At 33.8% G+C, this 11,376-nt stretch overlaps 1 protein-coding gene and 1 long non-coding RNA gene across 2 annotated transcripts in view; both read right to left on the bottom strand.

Moving 5' to 3' along the window:
* LOC111083008 overlaps positions 1 to 2,339 on the bottom strand; it is a 5,509-nt gene extending 3,170 nt beyond the window's left edge. The window contains exon 1 of the mRNA XM_022389575.1: positions 753 to 2,339. Coding sequence (XP_022245283.1) covers positions 753 to 2,276 — 1,524 coding nt within the window. The 5' untranslated portion in view covers positions 2,277 to 2,339. The remainder of the gene's footprint in view (positions 1 to 752) is intronic.
* A 212-nt stretch (positions 2,340 to 2,551) lies between these two features.
* The window catches only part of LOC111086499, a 19,492-nt gene continuing 10,667 nt past the window's right edge, over positions 2,552 to 11,376 (bottom strand). Inside the window, exon 3 of the long non-coding RNA XR_002611215.1 lies at positions 2,552 to 3,162. This is a non-coding gene — a long non-coding RNA (uncharacterized LOC111086499). The remainder of the gene's footprint in view (positions 3,163 to 11,376) is intronic.

The following is an 11,376-nucleotide window of genomic DNA, read 5'->3' as shown; positions in this document are numbered from 1 at the left end:
CCCCTTCACGGATCCCTTCCAGTCCCGTCACTAAAATCGTAAATGGCAGACAGTAATCGAACTATTCTATCTGGATAAATGCATTTTGGTTATTATGACTCCTTCTATTTCGAGAAATCAAGCGTGACGTGACACACACTGGCATTTATATGGGTTAGATATTAAACAACCAGAAATTTTTCCCGTCCCCCTACCCTCTCGGTGGCTCAGCAATAAGTCTGAAAGCTTATAACGCTAAAAGTCGAGTTTCGATACCCGCGATGCTTAACAACAAACTAACAAAATATTCATATATATATATATATTACACAAACTCAAAATGCCAATATTTCATTATCAGGGATTCTGAAAATGAGACTGTTTCCCGTCTCTAAAATACCAAATAACTGACTGTACAGGACAAAACCCGATAAGACTGAAAATAATCTGATATATTCAAGAGTGTTTCTAGTCTAATTGTGTTTTTTCTTTTATCCTGTCCCCCAGTGGCATAGCGTTATGTCTGTGGACTTCCAACGCTAGAATCCGGGTTTCGATACCCGTGGTGGTTAGAGCACAGATAGCCTATTGTGTAGCTTTGTGCTTAATTACAAACAAGCTTTTATCCTGTACAGTAAGTTAGTTGGTATTTTATTGTATATTTGAGAGTGGGAACAGTCTCGTTTCTAGAATTGTGTAAAATATCTGGTTGTTTACTAAAAAGGTTTTTAACATTGAGCATTTACACAAGCGTCATTGAATTTTTATATTACCTGGGATAGTTGAAAAGGATTATTAATATGTTGAGTCTGAGAATCCGGCTGACGTTTTCTGTAAGCCAGGAAATCATCTGCTTCTGGGAGTGATTTTTTATGTTTGACACCGCGTACATAATCCGCGTGGAGTCTAGAAGGGCTGAGAAAAACAGGCTCTGGATCCATTATGTGCTCTGTGGGTTCAAACCCAACGCCACTCTTTTGGAATATTGGATTAAGTTTTTCACTACACTGTCCTTCTTGCGGCTCCAAGTCTTCAGCAAACGTTATGTGTCGTCGATGACCATAGTGACCAATATGATGATTACACGTGCACTGGGAAATTGGAAAACTCCATTGATTTTCACTTTTGATAGTTCCTCTTGAATCATTGGCATATCTATGTATTTCTGGTTCTACTCCTTGCTTGGAATTCCAAGAATCCATGTAAGGATATCGATACTGGAACGTGCCAGAAGAAGGATAGCTGTCATGAACTATATCTCTATCAATATCTCGAATGAACCCAACTGATGAGCCTCCAGAATTATACCCTTGGTTCTTACAACTTGACCTTACTGAGTTAACTCGCGTGTTCATATTTGACAAATGTTTACAGTTCCCGACTCCACAACCATTACAGGAAATGTTTTTGGTCTTGTGCTCTGCATGGAGGTCCTGATTACGTTGTTTTTGGCAATATGTGCATCCCCCTGAAACTCTAGGTCGTTGTCGACTTTTCCCTTCTTGAAGGCTGTTATAATATTCCTCACACTGCTTGGACACTCGACCTTTCTTGTTAAATCCACACTGACCACACAGACTAACGGCTGTGTCGTTTAGTTGTATTCTTTTTGTTGGTGCTTCCCTTTCCGGATTTTGAAACGTCCCTTGATTTGTATTCCAGTCATACATACCAGAGTTAGCAGTATTTTGGTGTATCATTTCTCTTTTCTTTGTCCCTTTGTCTTCTGAAGCAAATTTTCGAAATAAGTGTTTTTGGTCTTGTGGTGATTGTCTACAAACGGGACATTCTGAAACACAATCGCTAGAACTGCTATTATTGGAAACTGGTTTTAGGATGGAAACAGTTTTTTCTGAGGTTCGACTGCCTCTGTTATCTTCTCGTTTTAAAGGCGACAGATCCTTCGCTAGGACCAACCTATTAGATGTTGTAATATTTTGTATTTGTTTAAGACGATCTATTTCATCTTGATCGCAAGCATGCGACGACGTTCTTGTTGAAAATGGAAACTTGGGTCCTTTCACAGATGAATTATGAGGTAGTTCAGAATTACAAGAGGTAAATTCCGGCTGGGAATCTGAGTTTATAATATTGTTCTTCTGTGTTTTAAGTCCTGACGTTTCTTTAGTCCGACTGGTCGACTTCTCAAAGGTAACGTCATTCAGAATTTGTTGACTTCCATTTAAATCTTTGTTTTTAGCTGTAAACGCGGCTTCGGATTTAAGACTTTCATCGAAATCTGACACATTTTCAGTATCTTCTTTACTATCTTCATTAGTCTTCATTTGTTCTTCCATAGACTCACTTTCATGGGTTTTGTTGAATGAGTCTGGTGGCTCCTTTGATTTGTTACTGCTTGATGAATTCGCTTGTTGCTCTGTTACTCTGCCTACACAAGGCTTAAAGAAACTCAAGTTTCTTTCGTGGTCTTTAGCAACTCTTTTTGAAACCGGAAGATGACTATGATTGAGACAAATAACGGGTTCAACTAAAGATATATCATTTTTATCAGGTAAATGAAGCGAATAACATATAGCATCTGTTTCCTCATTTTCTAAGCTTGATGCACAAGAATTCCCTATTTGAATACCACTGTCTTCAGTTTCCGATGACACAGGACCACGGGACACAAAACTGTTTCTTGCCTTTTTTGTTCTGAAATCTTCGTAAGCCTTTTTAATTTGGCCACCATATAAAAATGGCGTTATTTATTAGCAAGTTTAGCATTGGTTGTTAAACATCGGTTCAAAGGTGGTTTGAGAGAGACGTCAAATCCATCTACATCAGAAGCCTTCTTTTCCATAGACGGTAGATAAATTTCAGAAGATAATAGAGAAGGGGGAGCGTAATGTCCCCAAATGTCCTCGTTATTCCATACGATATCGTGGGAGGGTAAGAGCCACAAGTAGAGCACCGTGGTTTATATACATCTTTCAAATCAAAGTTTGCTTGACAGTTTTCGCAATCCCTCTCAGACGAACACTCCTCTAAATCACTATTCTCAGAGTTTTGATAAATGGGATTCACTCGATTAACGGAATAAATATTTTTGTCCCACGAAGACCCTGACGATAAGTCTGTACAGTAAAATGGATCATCAGAAACGACGTAAGGCGAACTCTGACGATGTGTCTTCCAGTGATTCATCAGGTGCTTTAACATTGCGGATTTAAAGTTGAATTCCTGTAAGTAGAAAATTTAAATGCGTAAGTAATTAAGTTATGTACCGGTTCCGAGACACTTAAGCGTCTCTATTTTTTGAAACAGTTAACGGTCTCAGAATAAAGATTTTAAATTGTGTATTCTAAAACGTGGTTCGTGTCGGTATTTTTTGTCAAGTTTTTACACGAGAAACTTGAATTTTAACCACTTGAAAAGTATAACTTAATTCAAGTTATTTTCTTTATATTTACATTCTCATCAAGTATGCAAACACAGAAATACTAAGTAAGTGAGAAGAGTTAAGGATTCGAACAAAACACCTCAAAAAAAGACACCAGTACACACTGAAGTGTCTCTCTTTATTTCTTAGTACAGCTTTTGTCGTTCGTTTTAAAGAACCTCTCGAACACAATGCGTTCTCAACTCTCGGAAGTAAAAATAACAAAAACCTTTAACCGGGCGTTCTGCAGGTTCAGTGCTCGATTTAAAAGCTGTAAAGACACGACGAAAGTGTTACCTGTAAACATACAGTTTGTGAATTCTCTTGATAAAAAAAATGTTACACAGACAGCAAGAGTTAGTACAAGAATAAAAATATAACTTATTTAAGTTGAAATTCTTTACGTTACAAAAGAATGAAATCGGTATCATTGAGCTAATGTAAAATACATTATGTGGAAATGCACCTGGTTTAAGCTGAAACAGGAAACATTTTTATTTTGAATGGGGCTGTTAACAAAACATGTATCTAATTTAAATCAGGAAGTTAAAAATATTTTAAAACCCTAAAGCTTGTGACAGGTAAGTCTGTCTCCATCCATCAGGATTATCAGACTGTCTTTAACCTTGATGAACACAGGCAGACTTGCAATAGATGTCGCTGCTGTTGCTGTTTTCTTAATGCAACGTTACACAATGGGCTATCTGACCTCTGTTCATCGGGGAGAATCGAGCTCCAGATTTTTGAGTCGTAAGTCAATAAACTTATCGCTGACCCACAGGGGGACCACTTGGAGCTATGAACGTTAAAATAGAAATTTTAAATATATTCTTATGTCAAACATTAGACAATTACTATCGTATATAGTAATTAAGATCACACCCTAATCACATGCCTCAGTCATTTAAGTTTGATTATTTTTGTAAATATTTTGCAGTTATTGATAAATGTTCTAAAGTCTAGAAAGTTTTTCTTTTTCTTCAGTGAAATATATTTCTTTATTTATATAATAATAATATAATAATATCTACGTATTATTGCTGGCATAGAGATGAGTATTTTTTTTTAAGCACCAACCAACGAATAATTTAAATTAGTTACCGAATAGGATTTGCGCCACGTGGCGTGGTTACGTCATTGGTCAAAGTACAATGGTTGGCAAAAGTCATGTTCTGTCTAAAAACTACATTTTTTTTATGTTTTGATATTCACACATAGTTATTTGTATACGAACATATAATAACTTAATCGTATTCTAAATTGAACGTATGCTGGATTCATACGAGAAAATAGACTTTAAATATCATTATTATGAATCAAAAGAGGTGCATAACAAACAACTTGACTGTAGTATTATGTATTTCTAATGAGTGAGGGGCCCTCAGTGAGGGAAGGGTGTATTTTTCATAGAGCATGGTTTTTAGAGCATATTGCCTTCTTTATCAACAAAAATTAGAACATTAATTATAGATTACAGATACTTAGAACATAAAATTCAAAAATAAAATAAAATAGTATATAAATATAATAAGTAATAAAATTAAAATACTAGAATTAAACAAATGTTTATTTGTTTGTTTGTTTGTTTTGAAATTCGCGAGGCAACACGAGGGCTATCTGCGCCAGCCGTCCCTAATTTAGCAGTGTAAGACTAGAGAGAACGCAACTAGTCATCACCACCCACCGCCAACTCTTGGGCTACTCTTTTACCAACGGATAGTGGAATTGACCGTAACATTATAACGCCCCCACGGCTGAAAGGGCGAGCATGTTTGGTGGGACGGGGATTCGAACCCGCAAGAATTAAACAAATAAATGTAACATGCTAGAAAGAATTTTATAACAAGAAAACAAAGCATATTAAAATAATAAAATTAACGTATTATAACATATCAAAATAAAAAATAAAACATCATACGTAAAACAGTAGAATAATAAATAAGATTTAACTCTAAAATCGAGATTTTATCGAAAAGAATTTAGTGGCTTGTTTGGCCATCACAATATCCGGAAAACAAACAAACAAAAAAAAAGAAACACTAAAATTGCATTTTAATGATAAATTAGCACTAGAAACTTCGAGCAATGGAAATTTTTGCATTTATCAATTCACCTTTTGCAGAGAAATGTTCATTAGAAAATTTGTGCTTCCCATCCGTTTGAACCAATATTTTTGTGAAAGTCCATTGCCTTTTACAAAGTAATTTACCTAAAAATACTTGTTTCCAGTGCTGGAGGGACGTCTGAAAGTCATGTTTACTTTAGCTCAGTTGCAAGTGCAAGGTTTTAAGGTGTGATGTTTACATGATATGCAACTCTTGTACATGCAATCACGATGAGAATCCTGTTGGAGTTAAAACGTTTGAATCCAACTCAAAGAGGGGGGAACTGCGAAGCCGAATATATAGTAAGAATAACATACTTTCTTCTTTCCATTGTAACTAATTTCATTGCCTTAAAACTTTCAGTGATTGTCAGACATAGACATGATTGATCAGACCACAACCAACAAAAATAGGAAATATTCTAATACTAGTAATAAATGACCTTATAACATCAAATCTGTTATATTTCTTTAACTGGGCACTCAACGTTTCATATTACAGCTTCTTCGGGGGCGTTCTACAAAATCATAAACCGAAAAAAAATGTGGTGTTTTAAGATCGTTTATTTATAGTATTAAAATGTCTTTTATACACCAATATGGACTACAGACATGAAATAAGAATTACTTGAAAATTTTAATTGTTTCTACTGAGTGCTCAGAGTGACCAATGTCATGGACAAGTTGAAAACACTCTTGAAGTGCAAATCAAGGACTAAATGAAATGGCCCAGAGTAAGATAACCTTGCTTTGGGAAACCTTTTCATCAACACTAAAAACAATCTTTTTGGAGCTTCATTACTTTTTTTAAGGAGGAGATTGAACTTAATCTTACACAAAGTTTTGTATGAGAACCTGGTCTAACGTACTTTGGAGTTAAACCATTAAAATATAGAATTTCAATAAAAATATAAACTAAATAAAGAGTTAAACTTACTTAATCTTGTATATCTAGTCCCTCATTTTAATATAGTTTAGAATGAAATAATTTTTATTTTTGTCCAAGACTGTTTTGTTACTAAAACAAGAGCTTTATTTCGACATAGAAAAATGAAATTTTTCATGTATAACTTTTACAGGAGTAAAAAAAAGCTTACTTTAACAGCTAATTTTAGAGCTGAACTTGGATTGTGTATAAAGTGCATATTGAAATGAAACATCAGACTTATAAGTCCCCTTTGAAAACACAACGTGGATTAATTGACCAGTTATTGTCTCTTGAAGATGTGTCATATATGATGTGTCCCATAAGTATAAACATCTTTAAGACATATTTTCTTATTGAATTTCATAATATTATATGTTTGACTTACAACTCACCTTCTGATAAAGATAACTGAAATATTTTTTCGCGAATGAATTCAACCTAAAATTTCCTTCAAAAATATCAATAATTGATTACATTATCCCAAATAAATAATTGTGTGAGTTTTACCAATACTGTAAGACTAACTGAACATGGTGCCGTAAATATACTTCCATCCACTTGTTTCAGGTCTAACAAGTCGATGTGCATCGTTTATATGGAACTGGTTCAAAGATGGTAAATTATTTCGCGATATAAATCAGTACATTTTCCTGCACTAATTTTACTACTAGTCTAAGAACGGTATGTAAATATGTGTCATAAATAACTGTAGTGTTCCGTTTTTTCAATATGTATTTCCTCTAAGCAAATAATGAAATAAGGAAAAGTGTTACTTATACCACTTTTAAAATAATGTAACAATATTTGTAACACACTTGAATACATAGTTGATGCTCCTAGACACATAGACAACTGAAGTGGAGAATGGTTACAATTTCCTGAACTGTTTTCGTTTAGCTGAAATACGTATTGCAAGCGTTACAATGTTATGCTTTTACTGTGTAAAAACGTGTAAAAGGACGATGTTGTGAAGGGCTTCTTTCGTATAGATTTTTTTTCTTCATTTAAACGAAGTTTTCTATACTAACAGGATTACAAAAGAAAAGATGAAAGTTAACACACAATGAACAAGTTGTTTTTAGGTCAAGAAAAGAAGAACTGGTTCTATATAGTTTAAAACAAAACAAGTTATTTTAATTTCGACAATTAATCTTCTGTGATTCGGACAGTTACGAAATCCCTTCACAAAGACGTAATGTCGAGCTCATTAAAGCGTTCACGTTTAAAGTGTCGTTAAACTGGACTTGTTAAACCCCACAATACACTAACTTTCTTATTAAATAAACTAGGCCTCTTCAAATAAGACGCAATGTTGAAGTCATTACAGTGTTCACGTTCAAAGTGTCGTCAAACTGGACTTGTTAAATTCCAAAATAAAGTAACTTTCTTAATAAATAAACTAGGCCTCTTCAAATAAGACGTAATGTTGAAGTCATTACAACGTTCACGTTAAAAGTGTCGTTAAACTGGACTTGTTAAACCCCAAAATACACTAGCTTTCATACTAAATAAACTAGGCCTCTTCAAATAAGACGTAATGTTAAACTCATTAAAGCGTTTACGTTTAAAGTGTCGTTAAATTGGACTTGTTAAATTCCAAAATAAAGTAACTTTCTTAATAAATAAACTAGGCCTCTTCAAATAAGACGTAATGTTAAACTCATTAAAGCGTTCACGTTTAAAGTGTCGTCAAACTGGATTTGTTAAACCCCCAAAATAAAGTAACTTTATTAATAAATAAACTAGGCCTCTTCAAATAAGACGTAATGTTGAACTCATTAAAGCGTTCACGTTTAATGTGTCGTCAACTGGATTTGTTAAACCCCAAAATACACTAACTTTCATACTAAATAAACTAGGCCTCTTCAAATAAGACGTAATGTTAAGTTCATTAAAGTGTTCAATTAAACTGGATTTGTTAAATTCCAAAATAAAGTAACTTTCTTAATAAATAAACTAGGCCTCTTCAAATAAGACGTAATGTTGAAGTTATTAAAGCGTTCACGTTTAAAGTGTCGTCAAACTGGACTTGTTAAACCCCAAAATAAAGTAACTTTCTTAATAAATAAACTAGGCCTCTTCAACTGCATTGTCGTTAGTAATAGTGTTCTCATCGTTAAATATAAGGACTCTAGGAGCGATCTCTTTATGTTGATAAGCATCTAAAACAAATTTAACAGAATTTATTTTATCTCTTGGTATTGTGACAAACTTTGCATATTGAAATGATAAGGACATTTTTTTAAAATCAAAATTGTACCTTTGGAGATTTGTTTACAATAGCAAACCATCATAAAGTTAATAATATGTTTAATTATCGTCTGTTTCCCAGACCTTACCAAGGACGGCGAAGTGTTCTACCTTATTTATACTTCATGGGAAATTAACTACATATTTATTGTGAAAAACTAGACCCACTAGATCGTCTACAGGCCACACCTTTTCAATGGGTTGTCTACATACATAATCTTTAAGGGGATCTTGTACATTTCACGCAAGGTTATCTAGTCGTGATGTTTTTATTCTTATTTTCAATTTCTTTGTTTGTTCGAAGAACAATTCTTTCAATTCCAAAGCATTAATAATAAAAACCTACGCTTCTAATGCTGCACAAATCTGTTTAAAATGGATAGGTAATACAACGAGATACGAAAAATAGATAACATTTTTTAAAACATCAAGAAACACGTTTATAATGGCTCAAATAATACATTAATTTTATCGGGGGAGTGTGAATATAGTAGCTGAAATGACCATTTGGAAACTATAAGATTATTTAGACTTCGAGTGTGAATATAGTAATTGAAATGATCATTTGGAAAGTATAACATTATCGATTTTCTCACGGTATTTCGAAAATGCCAAGATCAATTGTCAAATTGAATTTTTTAGAAATATAATTTAATCACCCTCTATACGATCAGTATTAATTACAAAATTATATCTTTTATGAGAAAACTCATGACTATAGCTTTTTACACTACTTATGATTAAAGCTGTTTACACTCCTTATGACTAAAGCTGATTACAATCTTTATTACTAAAGCTGATTACACTCCTTATGATTAAAGCTGTTTACACTCCTTATGACTAAAGCTGATTACACTCCTTATGACTGAAGATGATTACAATATTTATGACTAAAGCTGATTAAAATCTTTGTAACTAAAGCTCATTACTTTCCTTATGACTAAAGCTGAATACAATCTGTGTTACTAAAGCTGATTATACTCCTTATGACTAAAGCTTATTACAGTCTATATTACTTAAGCTGATTATACTCCTTATGACTAAAGCTTATTACAGTCTATATTACTTAAGCTGATTACAATGTACATTACTAAAGCTGATTCAACAAAAAATTAATTCAACCTACAATGTACTTAACATCTATTCAAAGCACAAGAACCCAAAGCAACGATAGTGGTCAATATAATAGGTTTGTTTGTTTGTTGGTAATTAAGCACAAAGTTACACAATGAGCTATCTGTGGCCTGCCCACCGCGGGTATCGAAACACAGATTCTAGCGTTGTAAGTCCGCAGACATACCGTTGTGCCACTGGGGAGTCAATATAATAGGTAAAACTGTGATATTTCCTATAAAACAGTGACATATCCATACTGCACATAACTTATAAACTTATAGATAAATCAAGCATTTGACTTTTTATATAAACCTTTTTTACATGAATAACTCTATGAGATATATTTAAAACAATTACGATAGCTTGGAATTAATAATAAACTATTAAAAGTTAAATTATTTCTATAAATAAGGAGACGAGGGTGTACCTAGGTTAACGACAAGTTTCTCCATGTTCACGGTTTTCGATCATATACACTAAACACATCGAAGTGATGAAAATAATAACGATTTCCCGTTTCTTCATGTTATCATCATATTGAACTTCATCTCCATGGTAATCAGTAACAGTCAATGAATAATATCCAACTTTGCTTTGCTATAAGGAACAAATGTTCTTGCAAATATAATATAACACTCTATCTGTATTATCTTTCGCTAGTTGTAGATTCTAGGAAAACATATTTAACAGTATCAGTAAAATGCTCTCTCGTGCCAAGCCAAAATCCAGCAAGGCCTTGATATGGACGTGGCCCACGCCCTTAACAAAGCCTTTTGTCACGACCGAAGGACGGCGATGGTGCGACAGATACATTTTCAGGAAAAACTGAGAACGTTAAAATTTATATGAACAAGAGAAAAGAAAGATATGTAACAAACGCAATTGTTTCTTTCTTAATTATAACACACTTTTATCTTCAAGTATCTAAGAGCCAGTACATCAATGTCATTAATGTTGTCTACTTTATTTTTTAAAAAAGACGAGTCATGTGATTTTATCAAACAATGTAGGTTCACTTGTCTGATAAAGAGCTTCTGTCTACCTATACACTCGAGTATAAAGTTTCATTATATATAAAGTATATATAATGTTTTCCATTTGTACCTCTTGCCATTGTTGTTGATTTTCCTGTAGTTGCTGTTGACTTTCTTCCTGTTTCCTTTCTTGCTCCAGTTGCCACTGCTGTAATTCGTCTTCTTGTTTCTTTTCTTTTCCTCCAACAACTGCTGTAATCTCTCTTCTTGTTTATTTTCTTTCTCCTCCAACAACTGCTGTAATCTCTCTTCTTGTTTATTTTCTTTCTCTTACAACCACTGCTGTAGTCTCTCTTGTTTACTTTGCTGTTCGAGCTGCCATTGTCGTAGGTTTTCTTGTAACTGCTGTTGTCTTTCTTCTTGTTTCTTTTCTTTTTCCTCCAACAACTGCTGTAATTTCTCTTCTTGTTTATTTCATTTTTCCTCCAACCATTGCTGTAATTTCTCTTCCCGTTCTTCTTGTTTCTTTTGGTGCTCTTGTATTGCTGCCATCAAGTCTGTAAGGGGCTTGCCATTGTCTGGGGCTGATTAAGTCGATGGTCAATGTATCCTCCTTGTGTGAAAGACAAGAGACCGTCCTTTA

The sequence above is a fragment of the Limulus polyphemus genome, unplaced genomic scaffold (genome assembly GCF_000517525.1).
Source record: "Limulus polyphemus unplaced genomic scaffold, Limulus_polyphemus-2.1.2 Scaffold1146, whole genome shotgun sequence".
Lineage (NCBI taxonomy): Eukaryota > Metazoa > Arthropoda > Merostomata > Xiphosura > Limulidae > Limulus > Limulus polyphemus.
This window is presented reverse-complemented; position numbering and strand designations above follow the sequence as displayed.